The sequence below is a fragment of the Helianthus annuus genome, chromosome 17, assembly GCF_002127325.2.
Source record: "Helianthus annuus cultivar XRQ/B chromosome 17, HanXRQr2.0-SUNRISE, whole genome shotgun sequence".
Classification (NCBI taxonomy): Eukaryota; Viridiplantae; Streptophyta; class Magnoliopsida; order Asterales; family Asteraceae; genus Helianthus; species Helianthus annuus.
Genome location: NC_035449.2, coordinates 129,349,722 through 129,370,153, shown reverse-complemented (window position 1 = coordinate 129,370,153; position 20,432 = coordinate 129,349,722). Strand labels below are relative to the sequence as shown.

The 20,432-nt window shown below is 41.4% G+C and overlaps 2 protein-coding genes and 1 long non-coding RNA gene across 3 annotated transcripts; 1 reads left to right on the top strand and 2 right to left on the bottom strand.

Annotated features, from left to right (window-relative positions):
* The first annotated feature begins 450 nt into the window (after positions 1-450).
* On the top strand, positions 451-2,419 carry LOC110869983. The gene is made up of 4 exons (XM_022119178.1): positions 451-646; positions 776-1,645; positions 1,904-2,354; positions 2,416-2,419. The coding sequence occupies exons 1-4, from the start codon at positions 451-453 to the stop codon at positions 2,417-2,419; spliced, it is 1,521 nt and encodes a 506-aa protein (XP_021974870.1).
* Positions 2,420-7,189: 4,770 nt separating this feature from the next.
* Positions 7,190-7,867, bottom strand: LOC110869984. Its single transcript, XM_022119180.1, has one exon. The coding sequence runs from the start codon at positions 7,865-7,867 to the stop codon at positions 7,190-7,192; it is 678 nt and encodes a 225-aa protein (XP_021974872.1).
* Positions 7,868-18,567: 10,700 nt separating this feature from the next.
* On the bottom strand, positions 18,568-19,691 carry LOC110871110. Its single transcript, XR_002553484.2, has 3 exons — positions 19,608-19,691; positions 19,007-19,060; positions 18,568-18,701 (listed from the first exon to the last, which is right to left on the bottom strand). It is a non-coding gene; the product is annotated as an uncharacterized LOC110871110 (long non-coding RNA).
* Between the last annotated feature and the right edge of the window lie 741 nt (positions 19,692-20,432).

The window sequence follows — 20,432 nt, the reverse complement described above, 5'->3', positions numbered from 1 at the left end:
ACCAAAATATCCATTTGAGATGTATGCTTACAAGCAAAGGTGTAATAATGATAAAGATAGTTTTATTTATAAACTTCTTGTCAATAAGGCGATGAACTATGTTCGACCCTTAAAAGATCAATGATCCAAGAGATCGTTGGTTATGTTTTAATCGTCCTAGTGACAAGGCCTTTTGTGCCATCTAAATGTCCTTTGAGACGAGCCTTGTGCTAAATAAAAATGTCTTCCATGACATTGACAAATGTGATTTATATCCTCTGTCTAATAATATAAAGGATTATATCCTATAAATTGCTTATTGGGGTTCTGTTGTAGCCTAGGCAAATTATAATTTGATTAATTTATTTAAAATTGTCTATATGGTTTAATAATACCATGACCATTTGATCATCAATGCAATGATATACTATATAATTTAAATATCATCATTGTTTGATATAGTATTCAAAAATGGCTGGCTCGGATGAAGCAAACAGTCATCCTGCAGAAGGCAACAACACCAGGATTAAAATCACTGGTGTCGAACTGCAAGCAATGATCACCGCAGCAGTTACTCAGGCGGTGGATGCTAAATTTAAAGAGCCAAGTGTTGTTCGGTCTCAAACTCATTCAAAGTCCCATTCTCATTCTCATACTCATAAGAAAAGTGAGTCTCAGCACTCATCTAATCAGGGTAGTGAGCCCAAGAGGTAGATTGTCCTCGAGCCGACTCCCAGGTACACCAAGGGTTGTACCTATAAGTACTTTGTCTCCTGTAAGCGGAGGGATTTTACAGGAGAAAAGGGAGCAATCGATTGCATGAAATGGTTGGACGAGATGGAGATTGTGATAGACATCAGCGAATGTGCTAAAGAGGATATAGTGATGTTTGTGTCACAATCCTTCAAGGGCGATGCCCTCACTTGGTGGAAAGCATTAGTGCAAGCCACTAGGAAGGTTCCTTTGTACAATCTTTCATGGAACAAGTTTGTTGATTTGGTTAAGGACACCTATTGCCCTCAGCACGAAGTCGAACGGATAGAGACTGATTTCCTCACTTTAGTGATGAAGGATCTGGATTGTAGATCCTATATGACTAGCTTCAACTCAATGTCAAGGCTTGTACCATATTTAGTCACTCCTGAACCCAAACGCATTGCACGTTTCATCGGTGGTTTGGCCCCTGAAGTAAAAGGGAATGTTAAGGCCTCTAAGCCAGCCACTTATAGATCTGCTGTGGATCTATCTTTGTCCCTCACTCTGGATGTTGTGAGGAGTAGGGCAAAGAAGGTTACCGATGAAGGGAAGAGGAAAAGAGAGGAAGACAAGTCTCCTCAGTCAAACAAAAAGGGCAAAGGGAACTCTGGTTCCAAAAAGGGGCAGTCAAATGATAGGCCCAGGCGCAAGATATGTCACAAAAGGCACTTTGGAAAGTGCAACCAAGACCCACAGGCTAAACCATGTGGGATCTGCAAAAAGAAAGGGCACAAGTCTGTTGAGTGCCGAAATATTAAAGATGCAACTTGCTATGGTTGCAATGAAAAGGGGCACATCAAAACCAATTGCCCCAAGAATGCCAAAAAGCCTGAGGAGGCAAAGAAATACAATGCAAGAGTTTTTCAGATGAACGCGAAGGAAGCGGTGAACGACGAGAACGTCATAACAGGTACCTTCCTCATCAATAATAACTATGCTAGAATCTTATTTGATTCCGGTGCTGATAAGTCTTTTGTAGACCATAAGTTCTGTAAGTTATTGAATTTGCCTATTAAGACTCTAGACATATAATATGAGGTAGAGCTTGCCGATGGTACCTTAGAAACAGCTTCAACTCTTCTTGATGGATGTTCTATATCCATTAAGAGTCATTCTATCCCGCTATCCCTCTTGCTAATGAAATTGGCTGGGTTTGATATAATTTTAGGCATGGATTGGTTGTCGCATAACCAAGCCCAAATTTCTTGTGATAAAAAGCTAGTTATTATCAAAACCCCTTCTGGTGAATCTGTCACTATTCAAGGATATACACAATATGGGTTGCCCAGCAACGTGTCAATTCTCAAGGTATCGCAGTGTTTGAAGAGCGGATGTGTCATTTACATGGCACAAGTGTCTGTGAATGAACCAAAGCCCAAGATCGAAGACATTCCAATTATTTCTGAATATCTTGATGTCTTCCCTGATGAATTACCTGGATTACCTCCTGAGAGGCAAGTAGAGTTCAGGATAGACATTCTCCCAGGATCAGCACCTATTGCACGAGCTCCTTATCGTCTAGCACCTACAGAGATGAAAGAACTCAGAACTCAATTGGACGACTTACTGGAAAAAGGTTTCATTCATCCCAGTTCTTCGCCTTGGGCAGCTCCAATACTGTTTGTGAAAAAGAAGGACGGATCAATGCGCTTATGCATTGATTATCGTGAATTGAATAAGGTAACAATCAAGAATCGTTATCCTTTACCCAGGATCGATGACTTATTTGATCAGCTCCAAGGAGCGAGCTATTTCTCGAAGATTGATTTGAGATCTGGGTATCATCAACTTAAAGTAAGAACTGAAGATGTGCCTAAGACAGCATTCAGAACGAGATATGGACATTTTTGTAACGCCCAAAATTTTCTTTTAAATTATTTAAATAATGACGTACTTTATCTAACGAAATTTGGGCATGACCCATTCGTAAAAGGAGAACTCCCCTGTTTTTCACTTTCAAAATATATGTTTAACACGACACTTTTCAAAGGACATAATATATACCATCAAACAACTTGACATGCACACGGAATTCGATAAGTTCAAAATACATAACAAGAACTAAGTTTTTAACAACTAGATATAGACATAGTGACCAAAATATTAAGCGTTGTCTTCTTTACAAAAGTAGCGGAACATAAGGCGGGTCTTGAAGTGTGTTCGAACCGGGCGAAGCTTGAAAGCTAAACTTGAGATTTACCTACAAAGCCACAACAATGCAAACTCATTAGAACTAAATTTCTTTCCTTAAACTCAAGAATCCAACTAACGGACTTGTAACCATTATGACATCCGCAACTTGTAATTTACTACATACTTTCATTCTTGCACGCTAGTATGTTCCAAATGGAACTTCATACCATTCCTTCTAATCTTACAATGTCATATTTGACCCGTTCATAAAAGGGTCCACAAATATACCATTTTCATACTCGATTCAATTTGACACATCTAATGTTAAACACATCAATATAATAAAAACCATGAATTGTACAAGTAGCGTACCTCGTTCTTGATTTCCTTGTTGCTTCGCGTGACTCGAACCTTCCTCCTTTACACCTATACATAATCATTCATACTTAGAATTCAAGCCATATACATATTAACATACATTCCTTCATAAGATGTCATACATTTTTAACTCTTACTTCACAAGCACATTCAAATCATGATTTTTATATAAAGTTTATGGTTAATGTGGCTGAATTCTTTATTGAAGCATTTCATCAAACATTTGGTGTGCACAATATCAACAAAGCACAAGGTACAAGTGTTCATAGCATATTTCTACATGTTCACTTTCTAGTCTAACAAGAAGCAATCAAATTCGCATCTTTCTTTCATCCTACATTAACTTTTTACAAGTTCAGCCCCTCTAATTCTAATGGTTGATTATTAACACATCAACTTTCATTCTTGTTGAACTAATACCACATTCTTTTAAATTAGTTAATATTACAAAATTAGACATTTAAGATAGCATAAATAAATTGCGTATTTTGGGGTGTTACAAATCTACCCCCCTTAAAAGAGGTTTCGTCCCCGAAACCTTAACATGTACCAAATAATGTCGGGTAGTGCTCCATCATCTCATCTTCTAACTCCCATGTAAGATCCTGTCCTTTCCGATGTTGCCATTGCACCAAGACTTGCTTTATAGTTTTGTTCTGAAGGTGCGTTACCTTGGAATCCTTGATAGCTATCGGTCTTTCAATGTAATTCAATCTTTCATCCAGTTCAATATCATCAAGGGGCACGTATGCCGTCTCATCCGCTAAGCATATTCTCAATTGTGACACATGGAATGTGTCATGTATTCCGTCTAAGGTTGGCGGTAATTCCAACCGATATGCTACCTTTTCAACCCGGGCTAAAATCTTGAAAGGTCCGATGTAACGGGGGCCTAGCTTTCCCCGTTTACGGAAATGGATTATACCTTTCCATGGGGAAACCTTTAATAACACATGATCACCTACCTGAAACTCGATAGGTCGTCTGCTTCGATCTGCGTAGGCCTTTTGTCGATCTTGAGCCGCTTTTAAACGGGCTCGCACAAGATCGATCTTTTTGTTAGTTTTAGCTACTACATCATTGGGTGCAAGTTCTCTTTGCCCCACCTCTCCCCAACAAATGGGAGTTCTACACTTCCTCCCGTACAACATTTCATACGACGCCATTTGAATGCTATTGTGGTAGATATTGTTGTACGAAAATTCCACCAATGGCAAGTGGTCATCCCAGCTCCCCCCGAAATCTATAGCAGACGCTCGCAGCATGTCAATAAGTGTTTGAATGGTTCGCTCAGACTGACCATCCGTTTGGGGGTGCAAGGCTGTGCTGAAATTTAATTTTGTACCCACACTCTCATGGAAACCTTGCCAATATCGAGATGTGAATCGGGTATCTCGATCCGACACAATAGATGCAGGGACTCCGTGTCGAGATATTATCTCGTTAACATAAATCTCCGCCATTCTTTCAGAAGAGAAAGTCTCCTGAATGGGTAAGAAGTGTGTGCTCTTGGTGAGGCGGTCCACGATCACCCATATAGCTTCATGACCTTTCCTTGTCTTAGGAAGCTTGGTCACTAGGTCCATCGTCACTTCTTCCCATTTCCATACCGGTATTTCTAACGGTTGCAACATTCTGTATGGTTTCTGATGTTCTGCCTTTACCTGCAAACAGGTCAAACATCTTGCAACATACTTGACGATATCACGTTTCATACCGGGCCAACAATAACTTTTCTTCAAATCCAAATACATTTTTGTAGCTCCTGGATGAACCGAAAATCGGGATTTGTGAGCTTCTTCGAGTAACACGTCTTTTGCTTCGCTAAACAAAGGTATCCATATCCGGCCATACATTGATTTAATTCCACTGGGTCCTTCTTCTAATTTATCAACAAACCCCTTTGTTCTTTCCTTTCTTGAATCCATTTCGCTCAGCGACTTAACTTGGGCTTCCTTAATCATTTCGAGAAATCGAGGTGTAACTACCATTTTCATGGATTTCACTTGAATTGGAGGCGGATAATCCTTTCGGCTCCGGGCATCGGCCACTACATTTGCCTTGCCCGGATGGTAAAGGAATTCACAATCATAATCTTTAAGGAGTTCTAACCACCTTCGTTGCCTCATATTTAAGTCTTTTTGCTCGAAATAGTATTTAAGGCTTTTGTGGTCAGAATAAATTGTGCTTTTCGTACCGTATAAATAATGCCTCCAGATTTTCAAAGCGAACACTACTGCTGCTAATTCCCTGTCATGGGTTGGATAATTACTTTCATGTGTTTTCAGTTGCCTTGAAGCATAAGCAATGACTCTACCCTTTTGCATTAAAACACATCTCAACCCTTGGTGTGATGCATCAGTAAACACCACCAAGTCTCCGTTCCATCAGGTAAGGTTAGCACCGGGGAGCTCGACAGCTTCTTTTTCAAGGTTTGAAACGCCTTTTCTTGATGTGTACCCCATGTAAACTTTTCATTCTTCTTGGTTAACTTGGTCAACGGCAGGGCCAATTTAGAAAAGTCTTGAATAAACCTCCTATAATAGCCTGCTAAACCCAAAAAGCTTCTCACTTCACTTGGGATCTTTGGAGGTACCCATTTCATAACAGCTTCCACTTTTGACGGATCCACTAAGATACCATCTGCATTAATCACATGACCGAGAAATTGTACTTCTCTAAGCCAGAAAGCACACTTAGAGTATTTCGCGTACAATTTCTCCTTACGGAGCACTTCAAGAATTTCACGCAAATGGCATGCATGTTCGGCTTCACTTCGGGAATAAACTAAGATATCGTCAATAAAAACTATAACGAATTTGTCTAACATGGCCCGACAAACTCGATCATAAGGTCCATGAACGCGGCGGGCGCGTTCATTAACCCAAAGGACATTACTAAGAACTCGTAATGTCCGTATCGCGTTCTAAATGCCGTCTTTACCACATCCTTATCCCGTACCCTTAACTGATGGTATCCAGATCGTAAATCAATTTTTTGAAAACCAACTTGCCCCTTGTAACTGATTGAAGAGATCATCGATTCGGGGCAAGGGGTATCGGTTCTTCACCGTCAGCTTATTCAACTCTCGATAGTCGATGCACATGCGCATCGAACCATCTTTCTTTTTGACAAAAAGTACAGGCGCACCCCAGGGCGATACGCTCGGGCGTATAAATCCCTTGTCGAGCAATTCTTGTATTTGAACAATTAACTCCCGCATCTCAGTTGGGGCCAACCTATAAGGAGCTTTGGCTACGGGTTTGGCATCGGGGTATAATTCAATCTTAAAATCCACCTCACGATCTGGTGGAAGCCCCGGCAAATTTCCGGAAATACATCAAGAAACTCGTTCACAACTTCAACCTCTTCTATCTTAGGGGTATTCTGCTTAGTATCCACCACGTAGGCTAGAAACGCCTTGTTTCCATTTCGCACATACTTGAATGCTTGGACTATAAAACAAAGCTTCGAATTAACATTCCTTTCCCCTTGTATACTCACTCGTTTTCCTCCTGGTGTTAACACATGAATCACCTTTATCTCGCATTGAATTTCGGCATAATGTTTGGCTAGCCAATCCATGCCAACTACAACCTTGAATTCTCCCAAAAGGAATAAGGTTAATGGCAAACTTCTCATCTTCAACGATAATTTCACAATCTCTACAAACTTCGTGCAACAAATAACTCTTACTATCCGCTATCTCTACTTCTAATGGCACATGCATTCTTTCGATTCTAAAAGAGGGGTGTCACACTAATTCACTTGATACAAACGATCTACTTGCTCCAGTATCAAATAACACGTACGTAGGCATCAAGTTCAATAAGAATATACCTGATACAACATTCGGGTGGTCCTTTCCTTCTTCAGTCATGATCTGAAACATCCTCCCCTTAGCTCTTGGGGCTTCCTCCTTTCTTGCTTCCTTATCGGTTTTCTATTGAAGCTTGGGACATTCAGCCTTAATATGACCCGGCTGGAAACAGTTATAGCACGTTCTGGAAGGATTAGGACACCTATAGTATGGGTGTCCATCTTGACCACAATTGTAACAGCCCTTCTTCCCTTTCAAGCACTCCCCCGTGTGTAACTTCCAGTACGTTTTGCATTTCGGAATGCTACCCTTCGCCTTATCCTTCTTGCTCTGATCTTGAAATTTCTGTTTCTTCGACGGACTTGAGCTAGGAACATTCTCAGACACTCTCTTCTCACCTCTTTCTACCTGTCTTCTTAGTTCAATCTCCCTATCTCGGGCTATGTTAATGAGCTCATTCAAGGTTTCACATTTAGCGGGAATTATGAACTCCTGATATTCAGCCTTCAACATACCATGATAGCGGTTTATCTTCATTCTTTCCGTTCCTGCTATTTCTTTACAAAATTTCAGCTTGTCAGGGAAAGTGTTGGTGATTTCATCAATGGTTTCTTTTTTCTGACAGAGAAGTAAGAAATCTTCTTGGATCCTGTCAATGGCAGATTGCGGACAGTGGTACTTTAGAAAAGGTTCCTTGAACTCTTGCCATGTCAAGACTTGAACTTTGTCTTCCCCAATCTCTTTACTATAAGCATCCCACCAGCCTTTAGCTTGGAGTTGTAACAAACCGGTGGCAAACATCACTTGATCCTCTTTTTCACAATGACTCCTTACGAACACCGCCTCAGTACTTCCAATCCACCTTTGACATGCTATAGGATCAATTTTGTGACACCCCAGGAAAACCAGTGAACGATGTAACTTACCTAGCTTCCTCAGTAAGTGCGTACCAAATTTCGGGACGAAATTTCTTTTAAGTTGGGGATAATGTGACAACTCGAAATTCCAAGATTTGATTTCATATGTATTACACGAACATATATTGACTAATTGCTTAATTGCACATTTGATTGCCATATTGTGAAACTTGTATTATGTGTTAACTAGTTAGTATGATACATGGCCCAACTTTCGAAGGATGTCCCACGAAACATGATGCATGAATCGAAGGATGTCGAAACACATCCTTCGATCCGAAAGATCATCCTTCGGAATGATGAATCACGAAACATATCCTTCGATATGTTTCGGCCCAGTTATTCTAATGGGCTTGGCCCATTTCTGTGATACGTTTAAATACGTGAATGCATGTTAGACAACAGTTAGTTTCCGGAAAACCCTAGTTCCTTGTGTGTGTGTTACGGCATATAGCAGGCATATAGCAGACCTACTCTCTGTTCGAAGGAATTCATTCCGTAATCCAGATTTCCGGTTAGTGTGTGGTGTTGTTTACGATGCTTTGATTTCACGATGCTTTGATTCCATGATTTATCTATTGTCTTGCAATCTATCATTGTATGTTAATCGGATATGCATGATTATCGGATCCGTTTTGATGATGTTCAATGATAATATTTTATGAATCGGTTATGATAAACCGGATATGTATGTTAGAAAGTTGAACCGAATGATGATTATGTTTACATGACACATAGATGACGATTCGGATTGGTTGATGATTGATTTTGTTACCGTTAAATGATTTCTAGGAATGATAGTAACTGTCGTAGATGATCTTGTGCCTTCTGTGTAATGTAACTGATGTGATGATGATTGTTAATGATGATGACGGCTGTAGATGATTAGGGTTTCTGTTTCTGTGATATTCGTAACTGATGGTGATATACGTAACTGTTGATTGATCGAAAGATGCTTGTAGTCGAAACATAGTTGTGACCGAAAGATATCTGTTGACCGAAAGATATCTGTTGACCGAAAGATATCTGTTGACCGAAAGATATCTGTTGACCGAAAGATACCTGTTGACCGAAAGATATGTGTGTGATCGAAAGATGACATAGGATTCGGAACATAACATTGGTCCGAAGGATAATTGTGATAATTGTTTCCGAAAGATAATTGTGATTACTGTTGTCGAAAGATAGTGACTGGATTCGAAGGATGTTAAGGATTATGAACATACTTTGACTGATTGATTATATGCTGGATTTAATTGGCATGCCATGCTTAGAGATAAATGTTAGCATCTGTATTCGTGCAAGGTGAAATAATACGTGTGTGCTGTTATGCAACTGACTGTTATGTGAACATTAAACTGCATGCGTACAATTGCGAACATGAACTGATTTGTTATACGTGCATACACTAGGACGTGATTAATTACTTGTGAGTGCATAACTTAGCATACCGAGCAAACCAAGGTGAGTTCACACTCCTACTAAGGCATGGGATTCCCGGGTTGTGGGAATGGGTTAAAGGTTATTATTGAAAGGAACGTACATATGCTTTACTAGACTGTCACCTATCATGTCCTCGGATGTCAGGACGGTTACGTAGGTTGGGATAACACCTACGGGTTCACATGCCATTCTATCCTCGGTTACGAAGGATACGCACGTAAAACCTACGTGTACGCATTACTTACTACTATCCTCAGGTTACGAAGGATACGTGCGTAAAACCTACGCACACTTTATACACACTTCTGTTCTCGGACGAAGAACAGGGATAATAATACGAATAGTCTAGTGGTCACTTAACATGGGAAGCCCCCACCAGCATAACTTACTATCGGCCCTGTAGAGCCACCTGTTACTTACTGTTACACATTTACTTACTGTGAACTCGCTCAACTAGTTTGTTGATCCTTCTGTTACATGCCTTGCAGATCGTTAGGTACTTGGAGCTTGCACTGGAGAAGCGGGTCGTTGTGGACAAGGATTCGTGGTTTCTATGCTGAACTATTATAACATTTGAACTATTTACTATTGTTGGATTATTACTATGCTTCCGCTACACTTTAAAACAATAACATGTTTTGAACACCTTTTGTATTGAACGGATGGTTTTCTTTTATCTTACTTAATACTATATGCATGTTCAATATGATTGGTGGCTTGATCCTGGTCAGTCACGCTCCCAAGCGGTGATACTCCGCAGGTGGATTTTGGGGGTGTGACAGATTGGTATCAGAGCCATTGGTTATAGAGAACTTGGTTTTAATATGGGAAAACGTTTTTTTTATTAAAACCAGACTATAACCAGAACAGTGCTCTCAACGATCCACAACGACGCTTCGCTCCACGTGCAAGACTCAACTTCCTAGGTAATAAGGTTTATGTTTATTGCCTACATGCTAGAATTTGCATAGAACTTTGCTCGTAGTATGCTTACATTACTTGCTCACAACTTGACATTGCATGAGAATACTTATGTGCTTACACTCTTCTGTCATCGCACTATTCGCGAACCTTTCTCACTTATGTTGCCTTTGATGTGAAGATCAATGGCCGCACGAATTACCATGACTCAAGCCCAGCTAGAGGCTCTCGTTGCTGCGGCAGTTGCAGCCGCACAAGCAGGTAGTATACCCTGCAGTATAGACACTAGGATCCTTAGATCCTACATTAATTCTCGTATTTAACCTTGTCCTATTCGTACACAATAGGTCAACCCGCTCAGCAACAACCTGCGTGTACCTTCAAGACTTTCATGGACTGTCGTCCTAGCTCGTTCAGTGGCACGGAGGGGGCAGTCGGACTCCTCCACTGGTTTGAAAAGATCGAGTCGGTTTTCGAAATGTGTGAATGCCCTGAGGCTCGCAGGGTGAAGTTCGCCACTGGCACACTTGAAGGGATTGCGCTCACTTGGTGGAACGCACAAGTGCAGATCTTAGGGTTGGCAGCTGCTAACGCCACACCCTGGAATGATTTCAAAGAATTGATCAAGAGGGAATACTGCACTAGAGAAGACATCCACAAGTTGGAGGACGAGTTGTATAACTTGAAAATGGTTGGTTCGGAAATCGAAGCTTACACCAAAAGATCGAATGAGTTGGCTGTGCTGTGCCCAACTATGGTAGATCCTCCATACAAGCGAATTGAGTTGTATCTCAAGGGGCTCGCGTCAGAGATTCAGAGCCACGTAACGTCGGCTAACCTCAACAACATCCAGGAAATCCAGCGTCTCGCTCATCGCATCACAGATCAAGCAGTAGACCAGGGCAAACTGCCAAAGCGTATCAGTGCTACCGATACCGCTACTGCTGCTACTACACTTGCTACTCCCAGCGAAAGTAAGAGAAAATGGGAGGGGGATTCTAGCAAGGGATCAGCAGCGGTACAGTCACAGTCTCAGCAGCGAAAGACGGATAGTTACCAAAGTCCCAGTCAGCACTCATCGAGCAGCCACAGACAGGGAGGGTATCGAGGAAACCTTCCAAAGTGTAACAACTGCAACAGGCATCACAGCGGCCAGTGCAATAAGGGCCGTTGTCAAAGGTGTTTAAAGATGGGTCACGAGGCCAAAGATTGTAGAAGCGCTCGCCCTGCAAATCAGAATCAGCAGCCTCAGCAACCAGCTCCACAGAATCAGCAGAATCAGCAACAGGGCAACAGGGGGTGTTATAAGTGTGGGGCTGAAGGTCACTTCAAACGCGATTGCCCACAGTTGAACCAGAACCGCAACAACAACCATCAGGGCAACGGAAACCATAACAACAATAATGGGGGCAACAACAACAACAACAACGGCAATGAAGCTCGTGGTCGAGCATTTGTGTTGGGTCGAGGAGATGCAGTGAATGATCCTAACGTGGTTATGGGTAAGTTCCTTCTCGACGATATTTACGTTACTGTCTTATTTGATTCGGGTGCTGATACAAGCTATATGTCATTGAAAATGAGTAACTTATTAAAACGTACACCAACACCTCTAGACACTAAACACGTCGTAGAACTAGCGAATGGTAAAAGTGTAGAAGCCGCTCATGTAGTCAAGGGTTGTAGCATTGTTCTAGCGGGTCAGACTTTCACGATTGATCTCATACCCATAGTCTTGGGTAGCTTCGACGTCGTCATCGGCATGGATTGGTTATCTCAACATCACGCAGAGATCTTATGCAAGGAAAAAGTTATTCGTATTCCTCGCTCCAGTCAAGAACCTCTCGAAGTTCAGGGCGACAAGAGTGGTGCTGTGGTTGGCATCATCTCTTACTTGAAGGCGCAGAAATGTTTACGAAAGGGGCATACTGCCATTCTGGCTCTCGTTACAGATGCATCAGCAAAGGAAAAGAAGCTGGAGGATATCCCAGTTGTACGTGACTTCCCTCAGGTGTTTCCTGAAGATTTACCAGGCTTACCGCCTCATCGCCAAGTCGAGTTTCAGATCGAATTGGCACCTGGAGCAGCGCCAATAGCCCGCGCACCATATCGTTTAGCTCCAACCGAACTGGAAGAACTGTCGAAGCAGCTGCAAGAGCTCTTGGAAAAGGGCTTTATTCGTCCAAGCTCTTCGCCTTGGGGAGCTCCAGTGTTATTTGTGAAGAAGAAAGACGGTACGTTCAGGATGTGCATCGACTACCGTGAACTCAACAAGGTGACGGTGAAGAACCGTTATCCTCTTCCACGCATAGATGACTTATTCGACCAGTTGCAAGGGTCGTGTTACTATTCCAAGATCGATTTGAGGTCAGGGTATCATCAGCTGAGAGTCCGGGATGAGGACGTCTCCAAAACTGCTTTCAGAACTCGTTATGGTCACTACGAGTTTCTGGTCATGCCATTCGGGCTTACAAACGCGCCTGCAGTCTTCATGGATCTCATGAACAGGGTGTGCAAACCGTACCTCGACAAGTTCGTCATCGTTTTCATCGACGACATTTTGATTTACTCCAAGAGCCAGGAGGAACACGAGCAGCACTTACGCCTGATCTTGGAACTTCTTCGAAAAGAGCAACTGTACGCAAAGTTTTCAAAATGCGACTTCTGGCTTCGTGAAGTCCACTTCTTAGGCCATGTGGTAAACAAGGATGGGATTCATGTCGATCCATCCAAGGTTGATTCGATCAGAAACTGGCCAGCACCACGTACACCGACAGAAATACGCCAATTCTTGGGTTTGGCGGGTTACTACAGGCGATTTATTAAAGACTTCTCAAAGATCGCGCAACCACTTACTATGCTAACACAGAAAGGTGTCGTTTACAGATGGGGTAATACGCAAGAGACCGCTTTTCAGTACTTAAAGGATAGGCTTTGCAGCGCACCTATTCTTTCATTGCCAGAGGGCACAGATGACTTCGTGGTATACTGTGATGCATCCATCCAGGGTCTTGGATGTGTGTTGATGCAACGTGATAAAGTGATAGCCTACGCTTCTCGGCAACTCAAGGTTCATGAACGGAATTACACGACGCACGATTTAGAGCTGGGAGCTGTTGTTTTCGCGCTTAAGATATGGCGACACTACCTGTACGGTACCAGGTGCACGATTTACACCGATCACAGGAGTCTCGAGCATATTCTTAAGCAAAAGGATTTGAATATGCGTCAACGAAGATGGGTTGAACTTCTAAACGACTATGAATGCGCCATCAAGTATCATCCAGGCAAGGCCAATGTTGTGGCTGATGCCCTCAGTCGGAAAGACACCATACCTAAGCGCGTGCGAGCGCTACAGCTTACTATTCAGTCCAGTCTTCCTGCACAGATACGAGCTGCTCAGATAGAAGCACTAAAACCCGAAAACGTCAAAGCTGAAGCCTTACGCGGCTCAAGGCAACGCATGGAACAAAAGGAAGACGGCGCCTACTATGTAACGGGGCGTATTTGGGTCCCACTTTATGGCGGCTTACGCGAACTTGTGATGGATGAAGCGCACAAGTCTCGCTACTCGGTACATCCAGGGTCGGATAAGATGTACCACGATATCAGAACAACTTACTGGTGGCCAAACATGAAAGCTCTTATCGCAACTTACGTCGGCAAGTGTTTAACTTGTGCAAGGGTTAAAATCGAGTACCAGAAACCATCAGGCCTACTTCAGCAACCAGAAATACCACAATGGAAATGGGAGCAAATTTCCATGGATTTTGTTACTGGCCTACCTAGATCCCAGCGTGGGAATGACACTATTTGGGTGATCGTTGATCGGCTCACAAAGTCCGCTCACTTCTTGGCTATCAAAGAAAAGGATAAGTTTTCTACCCTAGCAGACATCTACATGAAAGAAGTTGTTTCGAGGCACGGAGTGCCCACTTCTATTATTTCGGATCGCGATGCACGATTCACGTCAGAGCTTTGGCAAGCGATGCACAAATCTTTCGGCTCACGATTAGACATGAGCACAGCGTATCATCCTCAGACGGATGGGCAGTCTGAGCGAACTATTCAAACTCTAGAAGACATGCTTCGAGCGTGTGTTATCGATTTTGGCAACGGCTGGGAAAAGCACCTCCCTTTGGTGGAGTTCTCGTACAATAACAGTTACCATACCAGCATTCAAGCCGCTCCATTCGAGGCATTGTACGGACGTAAATGCCGGTCACCTCTCTGTTGGGCAGAGGTGGGGGATAGTCAGATTACGGGTCCAGATATTGTAGTGGACGCCACAGAAAAGATTGCACAGATACGGCAACGCATGGCGGCAGCACGCGATCGTCAGAAAGCCTACGCGGACAAGCGTAGAAAGCCGTTGGAATTTGAGGTCGGGGACCGGGTTTTATTGAAAGTTTCACCCTGGAAGGGTGTGGTACGTTTTGGTAAACGGGGCAAACTCAATCCGCGGTACGTCGGACCGTTCGAGATCATTGAGAAGATTGGCAAGGTAGCCTACAGATTAAACCTACCTCCTGAACTCGGTGCAGTTCACAATGTATTTCACGTGTCGAATCTGAAGAAATGCCTATCAGATGAGACCCTTATAGTTCCTTTTAAGGAACTCACTATCGACGAGCGGTTACAGTTCGTCGAGGAACCAGTTGAAATCACGGACCGGGATGTTAAGGTCCTCAAACACAAGAGAATCCCTCTTGTTCGAGTTCGTTGGAACTCCCAGCGTGGCCCGGAGTATACATGGGAACGCGAAGATCAGATGCAAGAAAAGTATCCCCAGTTATTCGAAACCAATGCATCCACTTCTGAGGCTGAAGCTACTACTACTGAATTTCGGGACGAAATTCCAAATCAACGGGGGGATGATGTGACACCCCAGGAAAACCAGTGAACGATGTAACTTACCTAGCTTCCTCAGTAAGTGCGTACCAAATTTCGGGACGAAATTTCTTTTAAGTTGGGGATAATGTGACAACTCGAAATTCCAAGATTTGATTTCATATGTATTACACGAACATATATTGACTAATTGCTTAATTGCACATTTGATTGCCATATTGTGAAACTTGTATTATGTGTTAACTAGTTAGTATGATACATGGCCCAACTTTCGAAGGATGTCCCACGAAACATGATGCATGAATCGAAGGATGTCGAAACACATCCTTCGATCCGAAAGATCATCCTTCGGAATGATGAATCACGAAACATATCCTTCGATATGTTTCGGCCCAGTTATTCTAATGGGCTTGGCCCATTTCTGTGATACGTTTAAATACGTGAATGCATGTTAGACAACAGTTAGTTTCCGGAAAACCCTAGTTCCTTGTGTGTGTGTTACGGCATATAGCAGGCATATAGCAGACCTACTCTCTGTTCGAAGGAATTCATTCCGTAATCCAGATTTCCGGTTAGTGTGTGGTGTTGTTTACGATGCTTTGATTTCACGATGCTTTGATTCCATGATTTATCTATTGTCTTGCAATCTATCATTGTATGTTAATCGGATATGCATGATTATCGGATCCGTTTTGATGATGTTCAATGATAATATTTTATGAATCGGTTATGATAAACCGGATATGTATGTTAGAAAGTTGAACCGAATGATGATTATGTTTACATGACACATAGATGACGATTCGGATTGGTTGATGATTGATTTTGTTACCGTTAAATGATTTCTAGGAATGATAGTAACTGTCGTAGATGATCTTGTGCCTTCTGTGTAATGTAACTGATGTGATGATGATTGTTAATGATGATGACGGCTGTAGATGATTAGGGTTTCTGTTTCTGTGATATTCGTAACTGATGGTGATATACGTAACTGTTGATTGATCGAAAGATGCTTGTAGTCGAAACATAGTTGTGACCGAAAGATATCTGTTGACCGAAAGATATCTGTTGACCGAAAGATATCTGTTGACCGAAAGATATCTGTTGACCGAAAGATACCTGTTGACCGAAAGATATGTGTGTGATCGAAAGATGACATAGGATTCGGAACATAACATTGGTCCGAAGGATAATTGTGATAATTGTTTCCGAAAGATAATTGTGATTACTGTTGTCGAAAGATAGTGACTGGATTCGAAGGATGTTAAGGATTATGAACATACTTTGACTGATTGATTATATGCTGGATTTAATTGGCATGCCATGCTTAGAGATAAATGTTAGCATCTGTATTCGTGCAAGGTGAAATAATACGTGTGTGCTGTTATGCAACTGACTGTTATGTGAACATTAAACTGCATGCGTACAATTGCGAACATGAACTGATTTGTTATACGTGCATACACTAGGACGTGATTAATTACTTGTGAGTGCATAACTTAGCATACCGAGCAAACCAAGGTGAGTTCACACTCCTACTAAGGCATGGGATTCCCGGGTTGTGGGAATGGGTTAAAGGTTATTATTGAAAGGAACGTACATATGCTTTACTAGACTGTCACCTATCATGTCCTCGGATGTCAGGACGGTTACGTAGGTTGGGATAACACCTACGGGTTCACATGCCATTCTATCCTCGGTTACGAAGGATACGCACGTAAAACCTACGTGTACGCATTACTTACTACTATCCTCAGGTTACGAAGGATACGTGCGTAAAACCTACGCACACTTTATACACACTTCTGTTCTCGGACGAAGAACAGGGATAATAATACGAATAGTCTAGTGGTCACTTAACATGGGAAGCCCCCACCAGCATAACTTACTATCGGCCCTGTAGAGCCACCTGTTACTTACTGTTACACATTTACTTACTGTGAACTCGCTCAACTAGTTTGTTGATCCTTCTGTTACATGCCTTGCAGATCGTTAGGTACTTGGAGCTTGCACTGGAGAAGCGGGTCGTTGTGGACAAGGATTCGTGGTTTCTATGCTGAACTATTATAACATTTGAACTATTTACTATTGTTGGATTATTACTATGCTTCCGCTACACTTTAAAACAATAACATGTTTTGAACACCTTTTGTATTGAACGGATGGTTTTCTTTTATCTTACTTAATACTATATGCATGTTCAATATGATTGGTGGCTTGATCCTGGTCAGTCACGCTCCCAAGCGGTGATACTCCGCAGGTGGATTTTGGGGGTGTGACAAATTTCTCCTTTGAAAGGTAATGGGTTGCACGCCATAAATTCTTTGTAAGTTCATTTGCGAGTTCCTTTCGTTCCTTGCATATCTCCAATCATTCCCTTCAACTCGTCCATCTTACTCGCCATCATTGTTTCCACCACTTCCAACACATGACTTTCCACTTCTTGGGCTAAATGAGGCGTATTTGCCTGCATTGCCTTTTCAATCTCATCCGAAATCATAGTTTTCAGTTGTTCTTGTTGTGTCACTTCATCCTCATTCGTATCCACCATCTACACATAAACATCGTTCTTTATTTCAAGCATTCGTTCATCCTTTCCATCATATAATCATGCTAATAATACATAACTTCCTTTAAAAACTCAACATTCATACATAATATCATTCTTTAGAGTCTTATTATAACGTTTTCAATACTCCCCGTATGATAGAAAACATCAAACAGAATAATACAATTGAAATAGGCTGAAAATGGTCTCCATCGTAAGCTACGGTGGCCACCGTAACTTACGGTGGCGTCTTTTTCCTTTCGCCACGAAGCTACTGTCTTACGGTAGGAATTCTATCGCAGGGTCTACCGTAAGCTACGGTAGCCACCGTAGCTTACGGTGACGCCCAACATACTATGGTGAATTTTTATATTTTTGCAGCCATTTTCTGACCCGTTCTAATCCAAACTGATCTGATTCATCCCGAAACGATTCCAAACATTCCATAACTAAATTATTCGTAATGCAAAATTTCAAATTTTAAAGGTACTTACTTGCTTCGCGCCGCGGAACGAACACACACTTCACACTTTACACGAGCTTTCGGTTTGAGTTCAAGCATTTGATGCTTAAATCCCTCAAACCTAGGCTCTGATACCAACTTGTAACGCCCAAATTTTTCTTTTAAATTATTTAAATATTGACGTACTTTATCTAACGAAATTTGGGCATGACCCATTCGTAAAAGGAGCGGTCCCCTGTTTTTCACATTCAAAATATATGTTTAACACGACACTTTTCAAAGGACATAATATATACCATCAAACAACTTGACACGCATATGAAATTCGATAAGTTCAAAATACATAACAAGAACTAAGTTTTTAACTACTAGATATAGACATAGTGACCAAAATATTAAGCGTTGTCTTCTTTACAAAAGTAGCGGAACATAAGGCGGGTCTTGAAGTGTGTTCAAACCGGGCGAAGCTTGAAAGCTAAACTTGAGATTTACCTACATAGCCACAACAATGCAAACTCATTAGAACTAAATTTCTTTCCTTAAACTCAAGAATCCAACTTACGGACTTGTAACCATTATGACATCCGCAACTTGTAATTTACTACATACTTTCATTCTTGCACGCTAGTGTGTTCCAAATGGAACTTCATACCATTCCTTCTAATCTTACAATGTCATATATGACCCGCTCATAAAAGGGTCCACAAATATACCATTTTCATACTCGATTCAATTTGACACATCTAATGTTAAACACATCAATATAATAAAAACCATGAATGGTACAAGTAGCGTACCTCGTTCTTGATTTCCTTGTTGCTTCGCGTGACTCGAACCTTCCTCCTTTACACCTATACATAATCATTCATACTTAGAATTCAAGCCATATACAATTAACATACATTCCTTGATAAGATGTCATACATTTTTAACTTTACTTCACAAGCACATTCAAATCATGATTTCTACATAAAGTTTATGGTTAATGTGGCTGAATTCTTTATTGAAGCATTTCATCAAACACTTGGTGTGCACAATATCAACAAAGCACAAGGTACAAGTGTTCATAGCATATTTCTACTTGTTCAGTTTCTAGTCTAACAAGAAGCAATCAAATTCGCATCTTTCTTTCATCCTACATTAACTTATCTAATTTCTCTATCACATACAGATTATGCATTAATTCACATCTATAAGCATATTATTATAAATCATCATGTTCATCATACTCCTACAACAAGTGGGTATGAACCCTAATCACCCAAACAATCGAAATTAAACAAAATTCTCAACCTATTGTGAATTCCTAACTCGCAATTACACAAGATTTCCACATAAATTCATGATTGGGTTAAAACCCACTTTCTACAAACCACCAAATCAGAATTTTCGACTTACCATTTGTTGAACAAGCTTAGAGGGTTAAAGATTTGAGTTCATGCATTAGCTTGGGCTCTTAATTCCTTCTTAATCTTGTGAATTTCTGAAACTAGGGTTTTCTCTCTGGTTCTTTGCTCCTGGTCGATCCATAGAACACACCAGAAGGTGTGTTTTGTGTTTTATTTTGTTTATTAAAAACTTTCATCACTTTTTACAAGTTCAGCCCCTCTAATTCTAATGGTTGATTATTAACACATCAACTTTCATTCTTGTTGAACTAATACCACATTCTTTTAACTTAGTTAATATTACAAAATTAGACATTTAAGGCAGCATAAATAAATTGCGTATTTTGGGGTGTTACAAGTCTACCCCCCTTAAAAGAGGTTTCGTCCCCGAAACCTTAACACGTACCAAATAATGTCGGGTAGTGCTCCCTCATCTCATCTTCTAACTCCCATGTAAGATCCTATCCTTTCCGATGTTGCCATTGCACCAAGACTTGCTTTATAGTCTTGTTCTAAAGGTGCGTTACCTTGGAATCCTTGATAGTTATCGGTCTTTCAATGTAATTCAATCTTTCGTCCAGTTCAATATCGTCAAGGGGCACGTATGCTGTCTCATCCGCTAAGCACTTTCTCAATTGTGACACATGGAATGTGTCATGTATTCCGTCTAAGGTTGGCGGTAATTCCAACCGATATGCTACCTTTCCAACCCGGGCTAAAATCTTGAAAGGTCCTATGTAACGGGGGCCTAGCTTTCCTCGTTTACGGAAACGGATTATACCTTTCCATGGGGAAACCTTTAATAACACATGATCACCTACCTGAAACTCGATAG